The 22,755-nt window shown below is 41.3% G+C and overlaps 1 protein-coding gene across 2 annotated transcripts in view; it reads right to left on the bottom strand.

The window, feature by feature from the left end:
- MYOM3 (myomesin 3) overlaps nucleotides 1–22,755 on the bottom strand; it is a 28,776-nt gene that overhangs the window by 3,560 nt on the left and 2,461 nt on the right. The window contains exons 3-31 of one of the 2 annotated variants that reach the window (XM_010117678.2): nucleotides 22,666–22,740; nucleotides 21,837–21,996; nucleotides 21,430–21,587; nucleotides 20,221–20,316; nucleotides 19,476–19,564; nucleotides 16,557–16,601; nucleotides 16,200–16,340; nucleotides 15,052–15,213; nucleotides 14,632–14,773; nucleotides 14,344–14,543; nucleotides 13,969–14,022; nucleotides 13,510–13,637; nucleotides 12,676–12,859; nucleotides 11,699–11,873; nucleotides 10,948–11,069; nucleotides 10,098–10,285; nucleotides 9,798–9,924; nucleotides 9,142–9,320; nucleotides 8,951–9,065; nucleotides 8,486–8,642; nucleotides 7,994–8,103; nucleotides 7,466–7,510; nucleotides 7,210–7,346; nucleotides 5,448–5,592; nucleotides 4,144–4,203; nucleotides 3,093–3,160; nucleotides 2,692–2,802; nucleotides 1,538–1,625; nucleotides 396–434 (exon numbers count right to left, since the gene is read on the bottom strand). In XM_010117678.2, coding sequence (XP_010115980.2) covers nucleotides 396–434; nucleotides 1,538–1,625; nucleotides 2,692–2,802; nucleotides 3,093–3,160; nucleotides 4,144–4,203; nucleotides 5,448–5,592; nucleotides 7,210–7,346; nucleotides 7,466–7,510; nucleotides 7,994–8,103; nucleotides 8,486–8,642; nucleotides 8,951–9,065; nucleotides 9,142–9,320; nucleotides 9,798–9,924; nucleotides 10,098–10,285; nucleotides 10,948–11,069; nucleotides 11,699–11,873; nucleotides 12,676–12,859; nucleotides 13,510–13,637; nucleotides 13,969–14,022; nucleotides 14,344–14,543; nucleotides 14,632–14,773; nucleotides 15,052–15,213; nucleotides 16,200–16,340; nucleotides 16,557–16,601; nucleotides 19,476–19,564; nucleotides 20,221–20,316; nucleotides 21,430–21,587; nucleotides 21,837–21,996; nucleotides 22,666–22,740 — 3,500 coding nt within the window. Of the gene's footprint in view, nucleotides 1–395; nucleotides 435–1,537; nucleotides 1,626–2,691; nucleotides 2,803–3,092; nucleotides 3,161–4,143; nucleotides 4,204–5,447; nucleotides 5,593–7,209; nucleotides 7,347–7,465; nucleotides 7,511–7,993; nucleotides 8,104–8,485; nucleotides 8,643–8,950; nucleotides 9,066–9,141; nucleotides 9,321–9,797; nucleotides 9,925–10,097; nucleotides 10,286–10,947; nucleotides 11,070–11,698; nucleotides 11,874–12,675; nucleotides 12,860–13,509; nucleotides 13,638–13,968; nucleotides 14,023–14,343; nucleotides 14,544–14,631; nucleotides 14,774–15,051; nucleotides 15,214–16,199; nucleotides 16,341–16,556; nucleotides 16,602–19,462; nucleotides 19,565–20,220; nucleotides 20,317–21,429; nucleotides 21,588–21,836; nucleotides 21,997–22,665; nucleotides 22,741–22,755 lie in introns of those variants that run through there. The other variant, XM_086765174.1, reaches the window with a different exon arrangement.

Below are 22,755 nucleotides of genomic sequence, written 5' to 3'. Positions count from 1 at the left end.
CTTCTTGAAACCCTGGATCTTTTAGCCAGCAGCCGGTAGAAAGATGCCAGTATCTCTCCCAGAGACCTGGATGTGGAATACACACGTTATAGACAGAAATAGTACAACTTGGCCAAAGGCACCTACCAAGGGATGTGACAAGGATCAGGCTGCTGGCACGTAAAGGTCACATAACTGATTTATAAGCACAGAGGGTTTTATGTACCCTGGGTCTATTTACTGACCGTCATCCTTGACAGTTTGAAGGTGCTTCTAACGCTAACGGAATAGTGAATGGGTGGTACCGTCCTTGACCCGAACGCAGAGACAGCTCCTGAGCAGTTTGCTCTGACGGTGGCACCCCACCTTTCTCCCCTTCCACTACTACTGTGTCAGCTGATGAGAAAATGACATACCACTGATCCTGCACAGCTCCTTGAGAAGGTCTTCAAAGGCTGCAAAGACATAAAGATGTAAGTGTCTAGAAATACAATATTTAGCAAATCACATGTGATATACCAACTTAATTTCCTTATGTTCAGGATATATTAGGATATATCTGGTAGTTATTTGTTGTCTTTTTCTGTTGCAAAGTTTACTTGCAAAAGAATGGAGTTTTTGCCACTGACTCATTTATTTTTAGATGCTGGGCATTCTTACTAAATTTAGATGCTTCTGTCTTCCTTAGCGCTCAATGTGTGCAACAGACTGCCTCACAGAAAGCAGATTTATGTATCGGGTTTAAATGATAGATTCCAGATGTCAGGGTAGCATTTAATCTTGGGAAGCAGAATCCTCTGATTGATGCTGAGTTGAAGTGACAGAAACATTACTGAGCTTTTAACTGTGTTGCTTGACAGAGTTTATAATGCAGTCATAGCTTGATAAATGGCTACATATGTAAATTACATTAGAATGTCAGAACTGTATATTTATTTTTCAATTTCCAGAGCGTATTCAGAACACTGAAAAGTGAAGCAGGAGTCTGCGATAACATGTAATTCTTTTTCCACTTGATGTTGCTTTTAACAACTATTCTGTCATCGTAATTTTGCCTAGAATTTTTTTCACTTGTAGGGGATGCAGAGTGGAAATGAAAGTTTGTTCGGAGGACTGCCTGAACTTCCAGGAGTGAACAGTTGTCTGTGGGTTATCAAACGAAGTACAGTATGGACAGATACAAAAAAAAAAAAAGGTCTGAGATTAGATACAAAGGAGACTTGTTCTGTTAATTTGGGTCTGTATAACTCTTGCAGAGTAAGAGACTCTTTTACATAGTGCATTCAATGATTGCAGTCTCACATGAAATATTTGTGATTTTTAAAATGATCAGCACATATATAGATAGATAGATAGATACGCGTGCACTACAGTAGACCAGGAAACTCTTTAAAATTGACTAGTAACTTCTAATGCAGGTTTTATTCCCTATAAAAGCATGTAAGAACTATGGCAATTAACAAGGTAGTAAAGAGTTATGAAATTTGTTTTTAAATCCAAAATGAATCCCAGGCAGGGATGTGAACATGTGTTATTGCCTGATACAAGGTTCTCTTACCTCCTTTTGTGAGATCAAGTTGGGTGTAGTCCTCTCCTCGGTCGTCTGAAACAAGTGCTTTGTACTGGCCCTCATCTGCTTTGGTTATCTAGCAAATACATATGCACGTAAGTAACATTTATTTAAAAAAACCCCAAAACCAAAGAGACGTACACCACCCACCCTCCCCTCGAAACTTCACATGTCACGGTAATATGGCAGGATTTGGCAGAGGGGGAAAGCTGAGATTTTCTTCTTTCCTTCTATGAATTTTGCTAGACTGATCAGAAATGAGGGCAAAAAAAAAGGCAATTTGCCCCAGAACCTCCTTTGAAAAGGCAGAGGGGGCTCTGCTTCATTATGAACTGGTACGCTGTCAGTTATGGGGAGTCAGTATCTCAGCTTCTTCCCTCAGTCACCCTGTGCCACTGTGTGCCCTTAGTGGTGTAAGGTACCGGTATGTCTGGGACGCAGTGATGATGAATGTGCACTGCTCCATCAATTTCCCTTGTGTTGCTTTGCCAAAGCTCTTGACTTCCAGCCTGCCGTGTTCCTGCTGGACCTCAGACTTGTGTGAGCAGAGATTCCCGTTCACATACATTTATCTACTTGCTTTGTGTAGGTGATTTGGTGTTTGAAATTAAGATGAAAAATCAAACCCAAACAAGATTCAAATCAGCCCGCAGAGATGGCACTAACACTCTAACTGCACCCTCAAGCTCCATTTCTTCAGCTGTACCTTCTCTGAGGCAGAGGTAAGATTACAAGGGGCATTGTGTCAGCTTGTCTGTCCTTCTCTATAGGTCAAGCCATAACATTTCATTCAGTTACTTCTGTAATGAGCTCAGTAACTTTTACTAAAGTTCATCTCCAGAATAGACAATCAGTCTTGATCAGGAAACCTGAAAAGCCCACACTTTTCTTTTTAGCCACTCGAGACATGTTAAACTTTTAACAGCCACTCACTGTTAAAAACATCTTTTTTCTAATTCAGATCTATCTGACGATAACGTTAAATGGTTTCTTCTTTTGTGCTTTTCTCTCAGCATTTGTTCGATTTCTTTCATTTAGTGGGCACTACCCAAAGCACACATGGAATATTAATAAGATCAACTCATAATTTTTTGCATTTTCTTGTGGTCACCAAAGCCTCTGAGTTGTTTTATGTTTTTCACCTTTTTAATACGAAGAGTTCCTATCCCAGTCTGTGGATCAAACACACCACCTGGTCGGGCTTTCTTATTGAAGAACCACTGGAAGCTGGTGTCCTTTCTCAGATTTGTTGCCTGTTTGAAGTCAACATTTACAAGTCAGGGTTCCAAATGCAGTTTATTTCTGAATGCCTAGGTGTCCGTCTAATACAAAATATCACTTGCATTAGAGGATTGCTGCAGAATCTTAGAAACTTCCTTCTCTATCAAAATTTCTGTCCAAGATACACTGCCTCTTAACTTTCACTGGTCTGCAAATAAGCATTTGGATGAGCACTGTTCATACCCTTCCCTTAAAATCCACATCTAAAATTTAATGCTGAAGGAATTCAGACTGTGCAGTTGCATCACATAGCTGTATGTACCTTGCAGGTAAGGAGTACTTCACAGTTCTCAGTAACCTTCCATTTCAAATTCTCTATAAAATGTGGACCTAGAAAAGAAAAGAAACCTCTTTAGCAGTGCGTTTCCACAGCTCTCAAGTGCTAACTACAGAAATGCCTCCATCTAGGGGTGCATCCCAGCAGCGCGATCTGCAGGGAATGCTTCACGCCGCTGCGTTTCGCACGCAATAGGCACCACGGTTTAGAGCACATGATTATTGCTGGTTTTGCCATGTCCTTAGATAACGTGTCTTTGTGGAGGAATCCTGTCCCAAAATGTAGTTAGTGATGCTGCCTAATCAGTCCTTTATGACTCTGCTGTGCATCAAATCAGCGTAGGGGTTGATAGATATTTCCCAGGTGAATTGCAATAGAATGGAAAAGCCATATACTTCCTCATTTTCTTCCTAATTGTGGGAAGGCAAAGTGGGGGACAGATTATTTTGTATACACGTTCATCTCATACTAAGCATCTCTGAAGACAGGAGACTGGACCTATTGTCTAGCATGGTACCACAGTTGTTATTAAGTGAATATTTTTATCCCCACTAGAAGGGAATCACCTTTTCAATTGTAGTATTTTTTCTCTGAAATTGTTTTATAAACTTCCTTATTCATGAGTATAAGATGGGAGATAAAAAGAAAGTGGAATGCATGGTTCTTTTAAAACTTATATAGAGAATCCTGCTTTCTACAGGGCAAGTGACTGGATCTTAATTGCATGGTATCTACTCAGATTGGGCAATTTTCAGAATTCAAAAATGTTCAGTGTTACAGTTCTGATGCAGATCTATACTGAAGGTTGTGGCTAGCACGGCTAAAACTATTCAAATAAATTATTTTGATTTTTAAGAGTATGGCAGAATATGTTAAAATAAGGACTCTTATCCTAGTGTATTAATAGGCTTAAGCAATACACTTTAAAAAGATTATAAATAAAAGTATTTAGAGCAGTCAGTGAAATAGCTTTGCTCAGGTTTGGCCATCCTGTTGGCATAGTTCTGGCAAGTCATTAACCTTCAGCTTATCTTACCCTGCTTTTTCTTCCATTCTCTCCGTTTTGCATCAGCCTCCTCTGCAACTTTAGCAAAACCTGTGAGAACAGCAATGGTCAAAGTCAACAGACCCCCCGCTATTTCTCAGTGTAACACTTCAGAAGTTTCTGATCACAAAAGGTATTATCATTAGAGCCGTGATACTTGTTTAGAAGACTTCTCTACTGCATGAGCTACCTCTGGTCCCCACTGAGAACTCTGAACAGATTAGTGCCATCATTCTTGTATTGTACTGGTTGCTCAGAACCTAACATTTATTTCCATTAAAACAAACAGTCTCTGAAGACCTAGCTGTTATGCATTTAGGAAATGAAATAGAAATTTTGACCATACAAAAAGGTAGGCTAGAAACACGGAACTATAAATGTTTAAAAAGTAAAAAAAAAACCACAGAAGGCGGCTGAGAACATAGAATTGACCTCTGTTTTACTCAGCTGCATGTAACTTTAGTTATCTCTACTTCCTTCATTGTTGGTAAAGACAAATGGGCACACTTATTTTATATCTTGAACTTAGCATGGCAGAATCACTTTTTGCAAAGTGCCTGTTTCTCTCCGCTGGTTTTAAAGGGAGTCGAGTGGATTTGACATTTTATAGACACTTTCCATTCAAGAAATTTGGAAGCTTTAGAAGGTCACTTGAAAGCAAACGGTTTGCAAGAACTGAAAATAGAGATAGACGCTCTATGGGGAAGTATTTGCATGAGAATCTTGTAACTTTCTATTTTTAATTAATTAAAAAAGGTTCTCTGTCCTGGCCTATACAAGGAACCTGTATGTTTCATGTTCAGCTTTCTCTGTTGCCTGGACTTGTCCTCGAGTACAGTTGACACTGGTTTCTTTATTGCACTCAGTTTAATGCAGTTAACCAGCTGTTAAATACTCTGAATTTTCAACCCGATCCTGTCCTGAGATAAATGAGTACATGTAATAATACATGTCACAGGGTTCAGTGCCAAGGCGCAGCCACTTTGCCATAGCAAGATAATATGTAAAACATTTGAAAAAATAACTAAGCATTCCACTGAATATCTTGCTTTAGCAGACCATTTTTATCATCAAGGACCCTATTTATAAGACCAAAAGCTTACATTAATATTAAAGAGAAATTCAGATAATTTCTTACATGGTTCCTGGACTTCAAATGTATGCTAAAATAAATAGTTGCTCTCCCCATTCCCAGTGTGCCATTATAACTGTCGGAAATGCTTCGGGGCCTTAAGTGCCTAGAAAACTTTCCACTGAGCACGGCAATCTATATTTGATCCTCATTTTCCACTTACATTCATCCACAAGAAGTAGAGTGAATTGATTTTTAGCTTTTCCATCTTGCAGCTGGGCTGTGTATATCCCCTTATCGTCATCACAGAAGTCCTGGATTATCAGTTCTACGAGACCTTTTCCTTTGACAAAGTTTATTTTATGTGTCTGTGTAAAACAAAGAAAATATGATAAACTGAATAGTTTTTCCACAGTGGAACTGTTGCAAGGCCAGATCCTGGCACAGCATCTTCTACCACACCCCAGACGTTACAGTCCCTTTATGATGTATCCTTATGTACTCCCCTCGTCTTAGGGAAGTCATGAAGCCAGTGCACCGATATCCTGTATGCCGGCATTCATCTGTTGTTTGTGTATGTATGTAGGTACAGTAGAATTGCTTACAGCAGCAGTTTTCCCTGCCAGAAAGTTTCTGTTAAAACCACATAACACAACGCATTCTTTCTTGTTGGATATTACAGACTTTTTAGCTTACCAGAATCTGTATGATTTTTAGAATAATAAAAACATTGTACTTAATTACACATACGTGGCATGTAATTGCATATTTGAGCAATGATGTGTAATCTTGCCACCCACTTGACATCACGCAAGTGCCACTGAACCTCTTACACAGACACCCTGAAACCTGCCAGGCACTTAAACCTAAATACCATGATGATGCTTTACCGCCTTGTTTGCTCCAAGCAAATATTATCGTTACAAAGAGCTTGACAAATACTTTGTAATCCTGCATAACCACGTCAGTTTTCCACGGTAGAAAAGGCAGCTGTTAGAATAAACAAAGCCTTCAATAAATTTGCTACACATTGCTTTAAACAACCCCAGCATCGCAATAATGGCTCTGAAACTCTTTGGCCTAGCCCTGTCTCTTTGTTATATTTGTTCGTTTTGTTATTTGGCATTGCTACACTGAATGTAACTGATAGGCAAATGATAGATCTTGTTCTTCAGTCTCAACTGTTCTCCCCTCTGCTCCTGTCATTCCAAATACCTTTAAATGTTGCAATATTAACTTGATACGGGAAGAGAAGGAAGAGGCTAGAACATTTTTTAAAATGTATCAGAATGTTGGAGTGCACTGTAACACGAGGCAGTGTTAGTTCCAGTGCCTCAGACTGAGAAATAAATCACTTTCATCTGCTTATAGAATTAATTAGATTTATCCATACTCAGTTCAAAGAGACAGGGTTGAAAGCTTGCAGCTTGGCTTGGTAAAGCAGAGAAAAAATATCCCGTCTCATTGTGAGAGAAGGTATTTCTTTAGCATTCAGTGACATGAGTGGAGGTTGTTCATCCCAAAGCTCTCTGTCCTGCATAGGTACCTTTCTAGTATCAGATGAATTGCACGTGGCTGAGGTTTGTTGTGAGAAAATTCCCTTTTACAGGGGAAGTCTCTACAGCGGTAAGATGGTCAGCGGCAGCCTCTCGGGGTAACAGGAAAGCTGGATAAGGAGGGGACGTTGTCGGAGTGTTAGCACTGAAGGTTTTGCTGGCCGTAGCACAGAGGACTATTGCACTGCCTTTAACTGACAGCACCCGTGCTGCAGCCTTACTGATACCAGCACCGGGCAGCCTGAGAATCAGACAGTTTTGCTTTCTGTTTACGCACAGTGCAAAACCAAGCCCTAGCATCTCCTAAAAACACACATCAAGATATTTGATGGCAATTTAGAAAACTGGGAATCTACCCATTTGCTCTGTCTCCCTGCTCAGCACGGGGAAAGTAAATGAGAATTAAAACCAAACCAAACCAAAACATACTGGAGTACTTGTAAGCTCCTTGTCATTGAAGATTAAATGCAGCTCTGCGTTTGGTGACAGCTTTTCAACCTCCAACCATAGCCGCACTTCTCCTTTCTCCAGAACATCAATGTTCCATCCAGATATCAGCTTGATCACTGGAAAACAGAGAGAACCACAGAGGGGAATTCACAGGCAAACCGCAGTATCTGGCTGAGCCAAGTTCTCCTTTCCGAGGCTGGGCATATGGTAGTGGCTTCTTACTGGTGCAACTTACAGGGGTTCCTGATTTCATGGCTGCGTTTCAGTAACTTGTCCAGATCTGAAAGGCAAAGAATAACAAGTAATTTAGATCAGTACAACTAGGCCAAAACAAATTCATTGTATTAATTTAATTTAATGTGTTAATGAGCTTTATTTACGTCAAGAAGACAAGAAGTACAAAACATGCCATAGTGGGGAGGACTAGAAAAGGTTGAAGATAATTCTTAGTTATGTCTGAGTAAAATGTTGGTTGTATGCATTCAAGAAACATGTTAAAGAAGTTTTAAATCACTGTGATGGTGTGGCTGTGTGTGAAATCCGCACTGTAATGGAAAAACGACCTTCCAGGAGCATGGAATCTTTTCTTAGGGGACTCTAAAAGAAACTGCCCTTGAGCCTTCAAGGAATGAGAAACATCTTTCTAAAGATGCCACTGTCATTATCACTTACTATTCTTCTATGACAAACTTTCCTCTAAACATCTAATATTAGAAAATTACAGCACATTAGATTTTTGTTCTTGTCAGTTATCAGTTTTTACCTTCTTTCGTTAAAGTGCAGCTGGCTGAGATATCGTCATCTACATCTGTGACCTCCACTGAATAGATACCCAGATCCTCTTCTGACGGGTCTTTCAGTATAAGCTTAGATCTTAAAAATAATAATTTTTAAAAAGTTATTTTCATCAAAAATTGTGCTTTCTGTAAAAGAATGTGATACATTTGATACATGTGGAACATCAAGTATAGTACTCATTGTCATTTCTATGTGACACGGAGGAGCACGGCAAAAACATTAGCAATATGATGGCCGATGCTTCCCTTTTGTGACCTGAAGATTGCACCGAGTGCCCCATTTCTTGGATGCTAGAGCTGAAAATCAGGGACAGAGAGTTGCAGTTCAACAGTGTATGTGCATTTTACATGAATATTGGAAGGAGAGGAAAATATTTGCTTTCACATTTTGCTCTGTCTAATGTGTTCTTTGTTCGACAGTCCCCAATGAATTTTCTCAGTGTGCATTAGATACTCACTTATTGTCTTTCTCTTCAGTCCGAACTCTGTCAGCATCTGGTGGTCCTTCATAGTCCTTTGACCAGATAAATTCAGAGGAATCATTTTTTTCAGGAGCTTCAAAGGCCATGTAAATGAAACCCTCTTCATCGACTCCAAGTTCAATTTCATTTGTGCCTGTAGGAGCAAAAAACCCACAAAACATTCCTTACCAAAACAAATCAGGGCTTAGCTTCTGGACATCTAATTGAAAAAAAAAAAAACAAAAAAAAAACCCACAAAAAAAACCACACACACAAAAAAAAAAACCCAGAGTGTACAGCTACAGTAAATTAATTTTGGCTGTTTGATTTTGCTAATCTTTATTTTCACTGTGGTTCTTTCTTGCTGTGAAACACGTAGCTGATGTTTCATAAAGCAGTTTTTGACCAGAATCATTGTAGTATTTACAGACTCGCTCAATCTCATCACTTTTAGTTGCATACCAGGTTTGGTTTTAGCCACAACAGGATCCGAGGGGAGTGAAGGGGGTCCAGTTCCAGCCTTGTTCAGTGCTCTTACTCGGAAAATATAGCATTTCCCTGTCTCCAGATCCGAAACCTGCAGGAAACCATGACAGGAGTTAATGTAAGACTAAATGAGAAGCAGCACTTGAACAGTAAGTGCATATACAGACCTTCATATGCGTGGTGGCTAGGGGCTGCTTGTTTATTTGTTTCCATTCCTCTGACCCTTCTTCACACACGTCTACGTAATACCCTGTAACTGGGCCTGCTCCTGTGTACAACGGGGCCTCCCAGTGTAGCTTCAGGGAGGAGTCTCTCACTTCAGTGCACTTGACATCGTAAGGAGGGCCTGTTCAAGGAAAGGCAGGCTGTCAAACAGTAACATTAAAAATGCAGCCAGGTGCACTTTGCTTGTGTTTGAGACCAGAAAGCAGAGAATTAAGATAACAAGCGAATAGTGGGTCCGTAGGAGATCTTTCTATGTTAATGAACTGTAGAGGGAGGTCCTAGAAAACAGCGTGCATCAGCTGGTTTAATGTTATTTGCTTTGTGTGATACACAAAGACGTTGAGATATTGGCTCCAGATTCTTCATTCTCTGGAAACATTGTTAAAAATCCCTGGGTGCTGTATCTGTGTAATGCAGAAATAACAGCCTGCGTCTGAATCAGAACTTCCCTAGAAGTGTTTGTGTGCTTTTCTATACTGGGAGCCACCCTCATACAGACTGATCGTTTTCAGAAGTCCCTTGGATTCACAGAAGAGTGAGGAGATAACTAGTATACCTGGTAATATTTTTCTGGCTGCTGTTTTTGCGTGAGAGATACCTGGTTCTGGCATTGTCCATTCCTCACATTTGAACAAGTCACTGGGTTCAGATACTTCCCCGACACCAGCCATGTTCATTGCGCAGGCACGGAATTCGTACAGGTGACCTTCCTCAAGCTGGCTGACCTTTGGGTTCAGAAATGCAAACAGATTATTAGTACAGCTCTCTGTGGCCATCGTCTTGTGAGGGTAGGAAGAGAGTTCTAGACTAGAGGAAGGAGAGGAAAAACAGATCAACCCTTGTTATAGCTACGGTTCCCACTGTGCTTAAAGGACAGTGTTGTATCTGAAATGAATACCGTGTAAACTCGTTGAGGAATTGGCTGAATATTGACTTCATGCCAGTCTAGTTCAGATGCATCATGCTGATCTAGGAAATAACCCAGAATCTTTGTTCCTCCCTTGCGCTTTGGGGGTTTCCAGCCGATGGTCATGTCAGCCTTCCCACAGTTCAGAAGGACAAACCCATATGGTGCTGATGGACAAGCTGTGCAGCAGAGGGGGAGAGAAAGCAGGGTATCGTTCAGTGCAGGTTTGGGATCAGGAAAGGAGGTGTAGGTATGGGAGAACCGGGCTGAGGAAGTCTCTGTGTGCTCATACCAGATGTGATTCTATTTGTGTTAAGGCCTCCTAATACCACTTTTGCAGTGTAAAAGTATTAGAAAATGACCAGATTCTTATTTGGAAGTCACAGCAAAAGTCATGGATGTGTCTTAGGATGTTTCTTGCATGTTGCTTTAAGGTTTGTCTGACAGAAAAGATGGAAGCAGTGGGTCGATGAAAGGGAGAAGATGGAGGGTTAGATGCTGGCTAGTGTGGTTGGCAGGATTTTGTCACTGCCCTGGAGAAATTCATAATCCTGATTTCAAGATACAGCACAACTGAGCACTTCAAATGGTCGCTTGTACCAGTGCCAAGTTAATGCTGAAAATGTGACACACTCCTAAGCCAAAATGCTGATAACTCTGTCCACCCTTGACAAGTATAATTGATGACAGAAGCTGCAGGGTACGATAAAATCAGTTCCCTGTTGCTTTGCTTATCTGCTCAACATTATTGCCACTACAGGTAATAATAGCTATGCATGATAGGTCCATTTGTGAGGGATTTGATTTTTATGTGTATGTGCATGTATCTGTTACAACTTACCAATAGCTGGCCTTACAACAATAGGATCTGTTTCTGGGGAGCGTTCGCTTAGTCCTGCCTCGCTGACAGATTTCACACAAAAGACGTACTCTTTTCCAGGCTGCAGCCCAGGAACAGTAAATCTAGGAGAGTAAATTAATATGTTTGTGCTTGACTGTTCAAAGTACAGGTAAACAGGCTTATGAACAGACAGCTATAGATTTTAATACGGTATTGTTGTTTATAAAATCATCATTTACCATTACAAATTAAAGTGAACTGTGTCACATAAAATGGCTAGCAATAAATCAGGCAGTAAATATAGATCAGATAGCGAGCTATGCCACTGCTGGCTGGCTTTGTCAGTAGAATAAACAGGACGTTTTAATGGACTTTTTCTACTTGACATGTGACCCCCACAGCAAGAGAGGTATTCTGAATCCTACGTGTGAGTGACACCAATTTACTCTACTGGAAAGCAAGCAAAAAAATGGAATGTGGTTCTGCTGGTGCCACGAGGTCTGTCTACCTTCTACAGATCCAGAGTCTATGAAGATATCCAGGCTCTGCTGTCAGTCTGGCTTTGGGTGTAAAAGTGAGACTTTGAGCAAAACTTAATTCTAAAAGAGGACACGGGGTTTGTGTGCGTGCCTGCTGTGTGTGTGCAGAGAAGGAAGTTCTTTTTTTGTCTGAAATATGACTCCAGCGCTAAACAGAAGAATCCAAGTTGGCACTCTGTCTTCCCTCAGTGGAGTACAATAGCTGAACTCACTCGTTACATGTCACAGGCTTATTATTGACAGTTTGCCATTCTTCTGTCCCAGTCTCCCGACAATATATGTAATAGCCCAGAGGCTCCAGACCGTCCTTCAACTTATCCCACTGCAAAACAACTGATGTCTTGGTGTCTCTGAAAGCTAAAACCTGGGATGGTGGAGGCAGAGTAGCTAAAAAAAAAAAGAAGAAAGAGAGAAAAATAGGGGTTTTAAAATCTATTAATTAAAAAAAATATATTATGAGTGAATTGGCCTGTTAGATTATTCACCTTTTCTGAAGCATCATTTTCAAATTAGAGCAAAATACCGTGGCCATCATCCCAGTCCACAGCCTACGTTTTTATGTTTGTGTTTGCCGTATGTTGTATTTCTCTCCCTTCCAGCCCACTGATTTTGGCAGTTACACCTACTTAACCTTCTCTGAAGCAGAGGAGAAACGACTTACATAGTAACTGTCATGTGGCTCCACTATGAAATGGGACCTGCTTCACCCTTGAGGAAAAAGCCCAGAATGAATGAACACTAGGGCAGCTTTGATACAGGGGAATATAAAAAAATAAAAGGCTCATCTCTTTGCATAAAATGAATCAGCCCTGTGAAGTCTTGTTCTGTCTGAAGCCCCCAGAAATAGGCTGCTTCAGCAGTCGTATCATTCCTTCCAGCAGTCGGTGTAATCTCTCTTACACAGTGCTGGAGGCATACCGGGATTGAACACAGGCTTCAACTGTTTCTCATTTTATTAGATGTAATTCCCCCACCATTGCTTCGTTAGATTTACACTGCACTGACCAACTGCAAAGTAATTAAAAAGGATTTAGGGCTTTAAGAGATTTCCTGATATCAAAGCAACTGCTGTGTAATCATATACCATGTAGTTTAAAGGAAAGGGGGGACAGAGGAACCCACACGTGACTTTCATAGTCCATCTCCTTTTCCATATCATTAGTGTAGAGCATATTAATGAAATAATTACCCAGTTTTGCTCCAGCAGTTACAGGCTCACTGGGCAGGGATGGCTCACTGATTCCATACTTGTTAACAGATCGCACGCGGAAACAGTATGATTTTCCTTTAACAAGATCAAAGAGTGCAAATCTTGGGGAATTAACTGGCATATCCAGATTAACCATTTGCCAGGAGTTGCTGCCTACAATTGACTGTAACAAAAAAGGTGATGATTTACAACTCATGTTGTAACTCAAGCTTAAAACCCTCCTGAGCAGTAACAAAGCTCATCTTTACAGGAAAATAGTTTTTTTTTTTAAAACAAAAACAAAAACAAACCCCCAAACAAACAAAAAGCCAAACAAAAACGGTAAATGATGTATTTTTTGTTGATGTACCCAAAGTTTTTTTCCTTGGCAACAGAGGGCCCCTTTGCAGCAGAAATGGTACAGCAGGTGGGAAATGAGTATGTATGAAAGGAGACGGGTAGAAGATAGTAATTAACCAGCAAAGTGATTAGTGGGGAGCAGGAAAGTGAACCGTTGTGCAGTTCTTCACAGCTTTTCCACACTTAAGGGCCCATAGGGCAGGAACAGGCTTCCTGTTAAAACTCTGCTGCTGTTCCGTGCTGTGAAACGTACTTGTTTGTTCTTTGTTAATCATGACTACTTGAGTTGGTGTCAAGAGTCAGGATCAAAGCTCAAGTAAGCTGTGCAGCTGGAGAGGGGCTGAGCAGGCCATTCTTGAGGCTGTATTTCTCCAGTTATCGACACAGTGAATCGCCTTGCCTGTGCTATAGACTATCCAAGAAATCAATGGTTCTGTTCTGCAATTTCCTTTCTATGTGATATTGCTTTCTTACCTTTTCCACATAATAATTCAGTGGCTCTCTGCCTTTTGGATCTGGTTCATCCCAGGCCAAAGCCACATAATCTTCTCTGACCTCGCTTGCATGAACATTGGTGGGTGGCAAGGGAATTTTAATATGTCCTACGGGAAGTCAGAATAGGTTATGCTTTAGTTATAACGTGGTATGAAAAAAAAAGTTGTTTTAAAATGAATTATGTTTTCCCACTATAAAGTAAGATTGTTCAATATAAAGGAGGAGATTTAAACTCTTTGGGGTCATTCAGGCAAACCAAAATTATTACAAAAGCCTGTGCTGTTTAGGATAGTTTCTGGTCCTCATGCAGGTTCCAGTGATATTTCACTGTACATTTTCCTAAGTATGTTTTCCTCAGAGTCACGTTATTACAGATCTCATTGCTGTATAACCATCATTTCTCTCTGAGAGAATGGCTCAGTATAAATTTGAACTTACCTTCCAGGTCGTCCTTGAAGATTTCTATTGTCCTGCCATCATCGTATGGAATAACTGTAACGTCAAACAGGGCAATGTTACCCACTAAGAGAAGATGCTGGGAGCTTTTCAAAAAAGGCAGAGCCCAGGCCTGTGTCATTTTGTTATATGCATAGTTATGTACATTTCTTTACACATACAATGAAATGTCATAACTGGTGTTTTGAGCTTTTTCTGTTCAGAACAGTACTAGGGTGGGTTCCGCAAAGGCACAGCATGGCAGGATGTTGCAGTGATATCTGTGAGAATGGGGACAGTCTGGATAAACTGTGTTCAGTTATACCTGCAGCCTCACATTGTACTTAAGGAGCACTTTTTCCTGTTTTGAGTACAAACCTGTCACTCTCTTGCCCTTGCTGGGGTCATATGTTGTAACTGGATCGCTAGTTTTTGAAGGATGACTGATGCCCTTTTTATTGGCAGCCTTTACTCGGAACTGGTACGTCTCTCCTTCAGCAAGGCCCAAGACAGGGTATCTGCAGGTTTTCACAGGCTTCTCATTGCATGGGACCCAATCCTCTGACCCAGCAACACACCTGAGATGAAACATAGCCCGTGGAGTTCTTTCGTGGTTTTTCCACATCGTGGTCATGAGCTTTTTTGCTCGAAGGTTAACATACAGACCTTTCAATATAGTATCCCAGAATCGGACTTCCTCCATTATCACTGGGTGCTACCCAAGAAAGAATCAAGCAGTCTTTATGTACATCATGGCATTTCACGTTGAGTGGGGATCCAGGTGCACCAGCTGTTTCTGCTGCAGCATCTATAAAAACACCAAGTGATAATGGCTAGGTTTTTTTCTTCTCTCTACCAAAATTTTCATTCAATAGCTTCGTTTTAAATGTGTAAGGGCCAACACCCCAGTAATACATATTTTCTAATACCTAAATCACTACTGAAAATAAGATTTTAATGTCTTGGTAATTGTATCCATGCACAAAACTGTGAGACATTTTCTTGTGAATGAGGTTGTGAGTTCCTTTATGCCAAGGTATGAGGAAAGGAGGTTTTGTTCTACATAGGACAGAATCCTGTTTATACCTCTAACAAACACATAAGTGGTCTGCTCTTTATATCCATCCAGTGAGGGGACACGGATAGTGTAGAATCCCTCATCTTCTTTGTAAGCGCACGACACCGTCAGAGAGGCCTCTTGGTCTTGGTACTTCAGTTCTTGATGCTCCGAGTTCTGCAGCAACTCACCTGTGAAGCATGAGAAGTGGCGATGGAACTCCACCTGAACTGCTTGAGTCAGGAGTGGCCTATTTCCAAACGCAAAAAAAACCCCACAGAGCAAGAGAAGAGATCTGTAAGACATTCCATGCCTCTGAGTTATAGTCAAACTATGATAGTTTATATAGACTCTGATTCTGCTTTGCGGCTGTGCTTCTCTGTTCCCTTTGTACACAAATGCAGAGCAAAAAGCACGGTCCTTGCCCTGAAGAGCTCGCAGTCCGAGTGAAAAAGAGTAATAAAATGTGGCTTCAGATGAACTAGTGAGTGAACGGTACTCTGCACACCAGGTAACTGGATGCTCTGAAGTCTGCCAGATAATACGCCAGCCCTAACGGAGGATATATTACTGCTCAGCATGCAGGATCTTTTGTCTGAGTGGCGCTCAAAATCAAGAGAACGGAATGGCGCATACGGTGCATTTTGTGTATTTTTATCCGATCAGAGATACAGACTCTAGCAAAATTCTCCTCAAATCAGTAAAGCTCAATAGACCTTGCTATTTTCACAGCCAATTCTGGCAGAAGTGCTGGAACGGCAAGAGCAGACTCACTGTGTTGCTTCTGCTCTCCAAAACTTAATAGCACAGAAAGATTACCAATTTGGCTAAGATCGACATCCTTGATCGCCAGCAGAACAACACAGAATATCCAGAAGGTTTTTTTCACTAGAGAAGCACTGCCTTTTCAGTGAATTAACAAACACATGGACCTTTCACTGTATAGAACTAAGGCTCTTAAACTATTCTTATGAGCAGAAATGAGTCATTACCTCCAAAACATTTTAGTGGTATCATCCTTTTACACATACAAATGAAATAATAACATCTGTAGCTTGAGAAGACCTGAGAGCTGCTCAAGAATCCTGAATTCTAGTTCGCCTCTGTGAACATTAGATCACAGCTACGACTTCAAATGGTATACTCATACATATAAACTTGTCTGTGGCATACAAACCATCTCTGAACCAGATAATGTCTCGCTGATGTTCAAGTAAATCAGAAGAGAAGTAACAGGAGAGGGTGAAAGGCTCCTTTTCTCTTGAAAATAAGGGTTTCAGTGGAAAAGCAAAATCTGCTTCTCTGGCCATAAGAGATCCTATGAAATAAGAGTAAAAGTGAGCGTGATAGAGACTTCCCAGCGCCTTCCTCCTTGTAGTATTTTTATTTTCATATATTTAGAATGGTAGCTGAGCCTTGCCCTTTCCATGTGCAGTCAGGCTAATAGGAAAAGCTATAGCTCAGATAAAAAGAATCAAATTGCTTCAAGCTGTAAAAATAAAAGACATAATAATAACAATGATCATTTACTTACTTCTGTATATTTCTGAATCAAATCCTGACTCCTTTCCGTAATATTCTATAAGACAAAGAGAAAATACATTTAGCCAATCTCATGCCAGTTTTTATCGTCCCTTCAAAACATCGATTGGCAGCTGATGACCTTCCCGAACAATGGAGGCTGTGTTTGCTGAGGAATCAGCTCACGTGACTGTACCGGTGTAAGTAATACTACTGTAAATGCTCACGTGCATGCAGTTACTCTCAGCTAAGGAAGTTTTTTCCACTTTGGCTTCTGTATTTTTAAGCCGCACTAGGAAAGTAACACGGAGTCAAAGCACGCATACATGGAGCTACAGCTCCATGAGTGTACCAGTATGGTACTGTTCAAATTAGAAGTGTGACGATGTAGGATCACCCGTAATTGAAATGCTTCCGTTAAATCCCTCTTCGGAGACAGAGTGTGACAGCTACTCGTTGCCACATACAGCACAGAAAAGGAAATTAAAAACTGTTTGTGTCATAAACGTTAGTGAAAGTGTAATTTGGCCAGACCCCAGGTTTTAAATACCATTCCCAGAGGATGACGGGAGATTCTTGAAGACTACCCATGGCTGGGTCTTCAGGCTTTAACCAAACAAAAGATATCTGTCCTGAGACACGGAGCCAATTTCTGCAGCTGAGGGAAGTATGTCCCCTGCCAGATCACTTGTTTGAACGGTCATGGATTCTTTGGAGGTGTGATACGTGAATACTGCTTCCCTCTGTCTAGCCTGTGAGAACTGCTGGTATCACAGCACAAAATTAAATGATTTGGAGCTGAAATCTAAGAATTTAACATGGGATGAAATTGGGATACTTTCCTTTCTTACCTTTATGAGCTGCGAGAAATACATATAAATTAACGCCTCTTTTTTAATGAATGAGCTTGGCAGTAGCAGAGCTCACTCATAAGCAAAAGATGAAAGAAATGGAAAGCACAAGAGGCAAAGCACAGCTTCATCCCAGGTCCCATGAGACCCTCAGTGATGTCTTTAGCAAAGTGGACTTCTCCTGTAGGAACCACAGATCCTGGAGGCCCTCCTCTGGCATCAAGGGCATTCCAGACAGCGTGGGGCCAGGAGGAGAGATGCCATTGGCCTGCCTGGGGGATGAGGAATGTTTCCAGTGAAGGCAGGATTAAGGCCTTGGTGTAGTCTCTATTTTCAGAATGTTAAATGCAAATAGCAGAAGGAAGAATCATGTTACTGGGATGGCATTAGACAGGGTCAAGGGAGAAGGAGCAGTGTGGGCCTCTCACCCGCCATCACAAGGAACAGTGTTTCAAGCTGTTTGAAATGCTGATCAGGCTTGATGAGGGACAGTTTAATCAGGCACTGAGAGGTGAAGAGAGCAGTCCCATTCAAGGGTTTCTGTGAGTGACCACAGCCCTTATTCTGTCATGGTGCCTGCTCTTATCCTGAGGATGGTGATGGGAACTGGAACAAGTATGTGATTATTGCCATGGATTTTTTTTTTTTCAAACAGCTGCTTCTGCTTTATGGCAAAGGCCCGGTTCCTGCGTTGTGGACATTCTGTAAGAACCTTTGTAGAAGAGAAGCATTCCACTCCCAGGAGCTTTTTCTGTATTTCTGTATTAGGGTAAGGGGAATTTAGGAATCTGGGAAGGCTTGCAAAGGAAGGTTTTCTGGGCTATTATACATATCCCTTTAGAAATGGTAAGTGTGTGCTGTGTATTTCAGATACGCTGAATTTTGACATTGTTTAATTAAAAGACCTGAAAGATACCATAAACAATATACTTCTGTTACAATTCTGGAGTCACATTCTTCTGTACACATGCATATCCCCAAACGGTGTTCAGATGTGATCAAAACATGGCATGCAAAGACTGCGGATGATAATAACATAACCCATAACAGAGCCAAGAATATTTTAAAGCACTAATTATAAATGTACTATCTAAACCAAAGAAGACATGTTCTGTCTGAAAAAATAGTTCAAGCTGGCTTTGCAATTCAATTGATCAAAGAAACCCATCTCTTCATGACCAGTAAGATGTTCCAAGTAAACCCGTTCACTTCCTATTAATCTGCCACCATTTGAATTATTCCCTGTCAGTCCCACTGAAGTGTTTAGTTGTCTACAGTTCTGTAGGTCCGTTCTGTTCAGGCTTTATATGACAAAATTGTGATTTTTTAATATATTTGTGTATATAAAGCTATGAAGTGTGATCAGCGAAGCTATGATCCTATGAGACTGCACTGCGTATTCCTTACAGCTTCATATAATTTCCCATTTAAAGTACTGGTAGTTTACTTCCTTCACCGTATGTCTGGGTGTGCCTTGTGCAGAATGTGTGTCTAGGGTCGACACCAGTTATTTTAAGAACAGCACAGATCAAAGAAGAAAATATTGTATTTGCTCTTGGTAGTTACTGATTTGAGAGAGAAATATGGTGTTCTATGCAATATTGCGCCGAGAGAGCCCTTGGAAAGCCACAGTACCTGTTAACCAATTTCTCGCTTAGCTTTGGAAATGCAGCAGACTCTGTCTAAGCCGTTTATGTATTTAACCATGTGGCTCTTTGATATCATTCCAGAAGAAAAAAGTACCTAAATTTAGTACAATTTTAGCACAGTGGAAGGACAGCTGTGTCCATGGGGAATCAGAAAGATTTTGCCTGAGTCCAGAAGTGACTGCGAAAGAGAAGCTGTCGTATCAGCCATGTACATATTAGTCACTGGCAGCTAGGGATTACTCTGGCCAGTTGTGCTTTCTCCTCACTGATAACTGAGAGAAATTCTCCTCTCCTTTTACCAGAGTGCTTACTCCTTTCTTTGTTTTTCCAGGGTGCTTGTATGTTCCTATGGTATAATGTATAGCATTTAAAATATTTTGAAGAATCGAAAGAATGTGAACATTTAAAACAAAAGGAACCTTTTCTACTTACTCCTGACAAGCACTGTAGCAAATGAATAAGCCTCGCCGTATTGGTTCTTAACTTCAACACTGTATTCAGCAGAATCTTCCATGGAGCACCTGGGAACAAAACATTTCCCCTCCTGTTTAGGTTTCAGTTACTGTTCGTACTTCCCAGGACAAATTCAAAGGGGTTCCCTTTTAGTCCCAGAAGTTAGAAGTAGATATTTGCTTTTCATCAAGAAGCTGCTTTTCCTTTCAATTACAGGGATTTCTTATACTTAGTGGTCATTTTTTTCTCTTAATACATAGAAGCAAACATTTCAAGTAATGAACGAGCAGAAGACCTGTGGAACCCTTGGTTCTACTGAAGATGTGCATGTATCTTTATGACATGTGTAATTCACAGAGTTGTTGAGCTGATGTCGTTCTGATTACATGGGTGCATCCTAAATCACATTGTTACCTCTGCCTGTGAAGTGCTGGTAATGTGCATGGCCTTACTCTGAATGAGAACATTTTGGCCATGCCTAAAGAGAGGAGCAAAAATAGATAAGGATCTGTATCTTTTTTAAAGATTTTTTAAACCTCATGAGCTGCTATAGAGTTTGGTCCCTAATGACAAAAGTTCAGCTCAGCCACAACACGCTGAAGTCAAGCAGGGTCAGATTCCAGAAGAATTTTCGTTTTTTGTTCAGTACACACAAACTGGGAGTTTCAGGAGAGCAGGTCTCACTCAACTGAAAAAACGCCTCAGACAAGAGCACATGCATTACCTGCTGATGTGCAAGGTCAGCATCCCAAACTTGTTTTTTATCTTGTATTTTCCTGCTGGGGCTAGGCGAGGATCAATACGAACTCCATTTTTATACCTAGTTGAACACAAAGGAAATACACTGCTTAGGAAAGGACAGAGAAAGTGACTGGTAAAATGAGCACTTTATTTTAAAATTAGCCACATCAATCACAACATAAAAGAGGAGCAGACACAGTTCCTTTTACAGGTCTCCTCCACCAGTCCAAAACAGCCTTGCAACTAACCCAGCTCCCCTCCCGTAGTCCTGCGCGCGCCCCTTCCCTGCGGCTGCGTGCGGGCTGCCCACGGGCAGCTTAGCATCGGCTTGTTGCTTCCTCCTCAGTTTACGCTCCCTGCTTTGCAGGTTGTGTGAGGGAGCTGGGGCAGATGTCTCTTGCTTCTTTGCGTTCACTGGGAATCTGTGGGAGGTTCATGTTCTCTTTGGTCTTTGAATAATTCAAAGAGGTTGTTCTGGAAGGACCCAGCACAGGGCAGAGGAAGCTGCCTACGAAGTCATTAGTAATCCAAATGTTTGCATACATCAGACCATCTAAGGGAGCAATGGCCACTCACTTTAACAAACTGATCAAAGTACACTTTGCAAATTGTTTTTTGAGGTGATCTTTCATTTATTTCCATCCCTATGTTATTAATAGTAAATGCTGCAGTCAGGCCCGGTAGGTAACACTTCCTCTCCTGTGGTTTGGTAAATACGCGAAGCTGAATAAACGAAAGAGTTAGTCTGTGTTTTACAAATTGGGTGGCTGATCACAGTTTAATGCTAAAACTTGTGTATCCAAGTATCCAAGGCAGCCAAGCCTTCATGGTCTGTATGTGTGTGATGATTTAGTGCTAGCAATGGATTCTGTTTTCCGAGACTTAAATCCCGAGTTTGCCTGCAGGACAGAGGACAGCACCACGGGAAGCAGGGAAATGTACACCAATGTCAGTCCTATCCCAGAACGAGCCCCATAGGACTGTCCGCTGCCTCTGTGGCCCATTGGATGCTTAATGTCTTTACTGGTCCTAACAATGGAACTGGGGAATTGAAAGTGTTTTCTGTGATTTCTGAAGCTTTCTGTTCCTTCTTTCTAGCAGGACCCAGACGTTACTCCTCTGGCTGCTTCCTGAACCGCGCACAGACCGTCAGCCCACGGGCAGCACGAGTCATTGCTATCAGCTGACGTACCAGGTAACCTGCGGCGCTGGGGAAGCCAGGACTGTGCACGCCAGCTTCACTTCCATCCTCTCCCAGACCATATGTACTCTGAGGGGGATCCAGAACATAGGTGGTCGCCCCGAGCGCAGCTCAATGTATTCCTTCTCTACGCGTGCCTTTTCTGCAGCCTGTGACAAGGACAGACTAAATAAAGGCCATAGAAAGGGATTATGTTCTAACTACACAAATTCTTTTACACAGGGACATGTGCGATAATGCTTCGGTGGCAGGAGTATAAGGCCTTGTCCTTATTTCTAATGGTTTTGAGGTTGTCCTAACACCTGATTACATTTAGTATCCTCTCCAGAATGCTAGTTAGTCTTGGCAATTTTAATCCTGTTGGCATTTCTGCTACCAATAGAGATGTCTGATCTGACCTTCCTCCGAAGGGCCTTCCGATCGGCTCTCACACGGAGCAGTCTGCAGTTCCGAATAACCTCCTTTTCCAGCTTTTCCATGTCATTCCCAAACCGAACTCTCTTTTGTCCCCTCTGTTCTAGCTCTAGGATGGCAGCTTCTCTTCTTGTCTTGTAATCTCTGCAACAAACGATGATAAAAGCCAACAAAAGTTACGATAATGCTTTTTATTTTATTTTGGTCGTCTTCGTTGTTTTATAGCACATATTTTTGGTTAAATCAGTGCTAAGGACAGAAACACCAGCCTGCCTGCTGTATGACTATGAATGTCAGGCAATTATGCCTCATAGGGACCAGCAGTGCTACCGTGAGATGTAACAGTTTAATGGCACAAGATGGAGATCCACTCTATGACCACTTTTAATCCCAGGCAGGGAACTGGGAGAAGGATTAAAGGGAGGAGGGATGTTGCTAACTACTTAGGTTGTTCAGCTATCACAGAGGGATGGACAGCGGGATCATTGCTAAGATTTTCTAGGAAAGAGGGGGAGTTGCATCTGTTACCATTAATTTATTAATCTGACTGTGTTTTCCACTTACTCCTATGACGCCTGGTTTCTCTTAAGCCCTTGCTTGTGAGCAGGGCAGTGTTACTCATCATCAGACGTACGGAGGCAATATAATTTTGTTTTCTGCATTTTAGTTGAGATCTGCTGGTTTTCTTCGTAAAAGAAGAACCTCTTTATTGAACCTGGTCTTTTTGCTTCCAACAAAAGGAGTTGGAACCTGTGACGTACAAAGGTGATATTGTATACAGTGGTCACATTTGAGTGATGATTCCTGACTTACTGTGGTATTTCGGAGGTCAGGGCAAGGGCAGCTGCTATGGATAACTCTGAAAGGCTGAAAGTCTCTTCTTCCTCACTTCCAGAGGCAGGT

Source organism: Chlamydotis macqueenii, chromosome 22, assembly GCF_036417535.1.
Source record: "Chlamydotis macqueenii isolate bChlMac1 chromosome 22, bChlMac1.mat, whole genome shotgun sequence".
NCBI lineage: Eukaryota > Metazoa > Chordata > Aves > Otidiformes > Otididae > Chlamydotis > Chlamydotis macqueenii.
The sequence above is the reverse complement of the archived record's forward strand: the minus strand, read 5'-3'. Positions and strand labels throughout refer to the sequence as shown.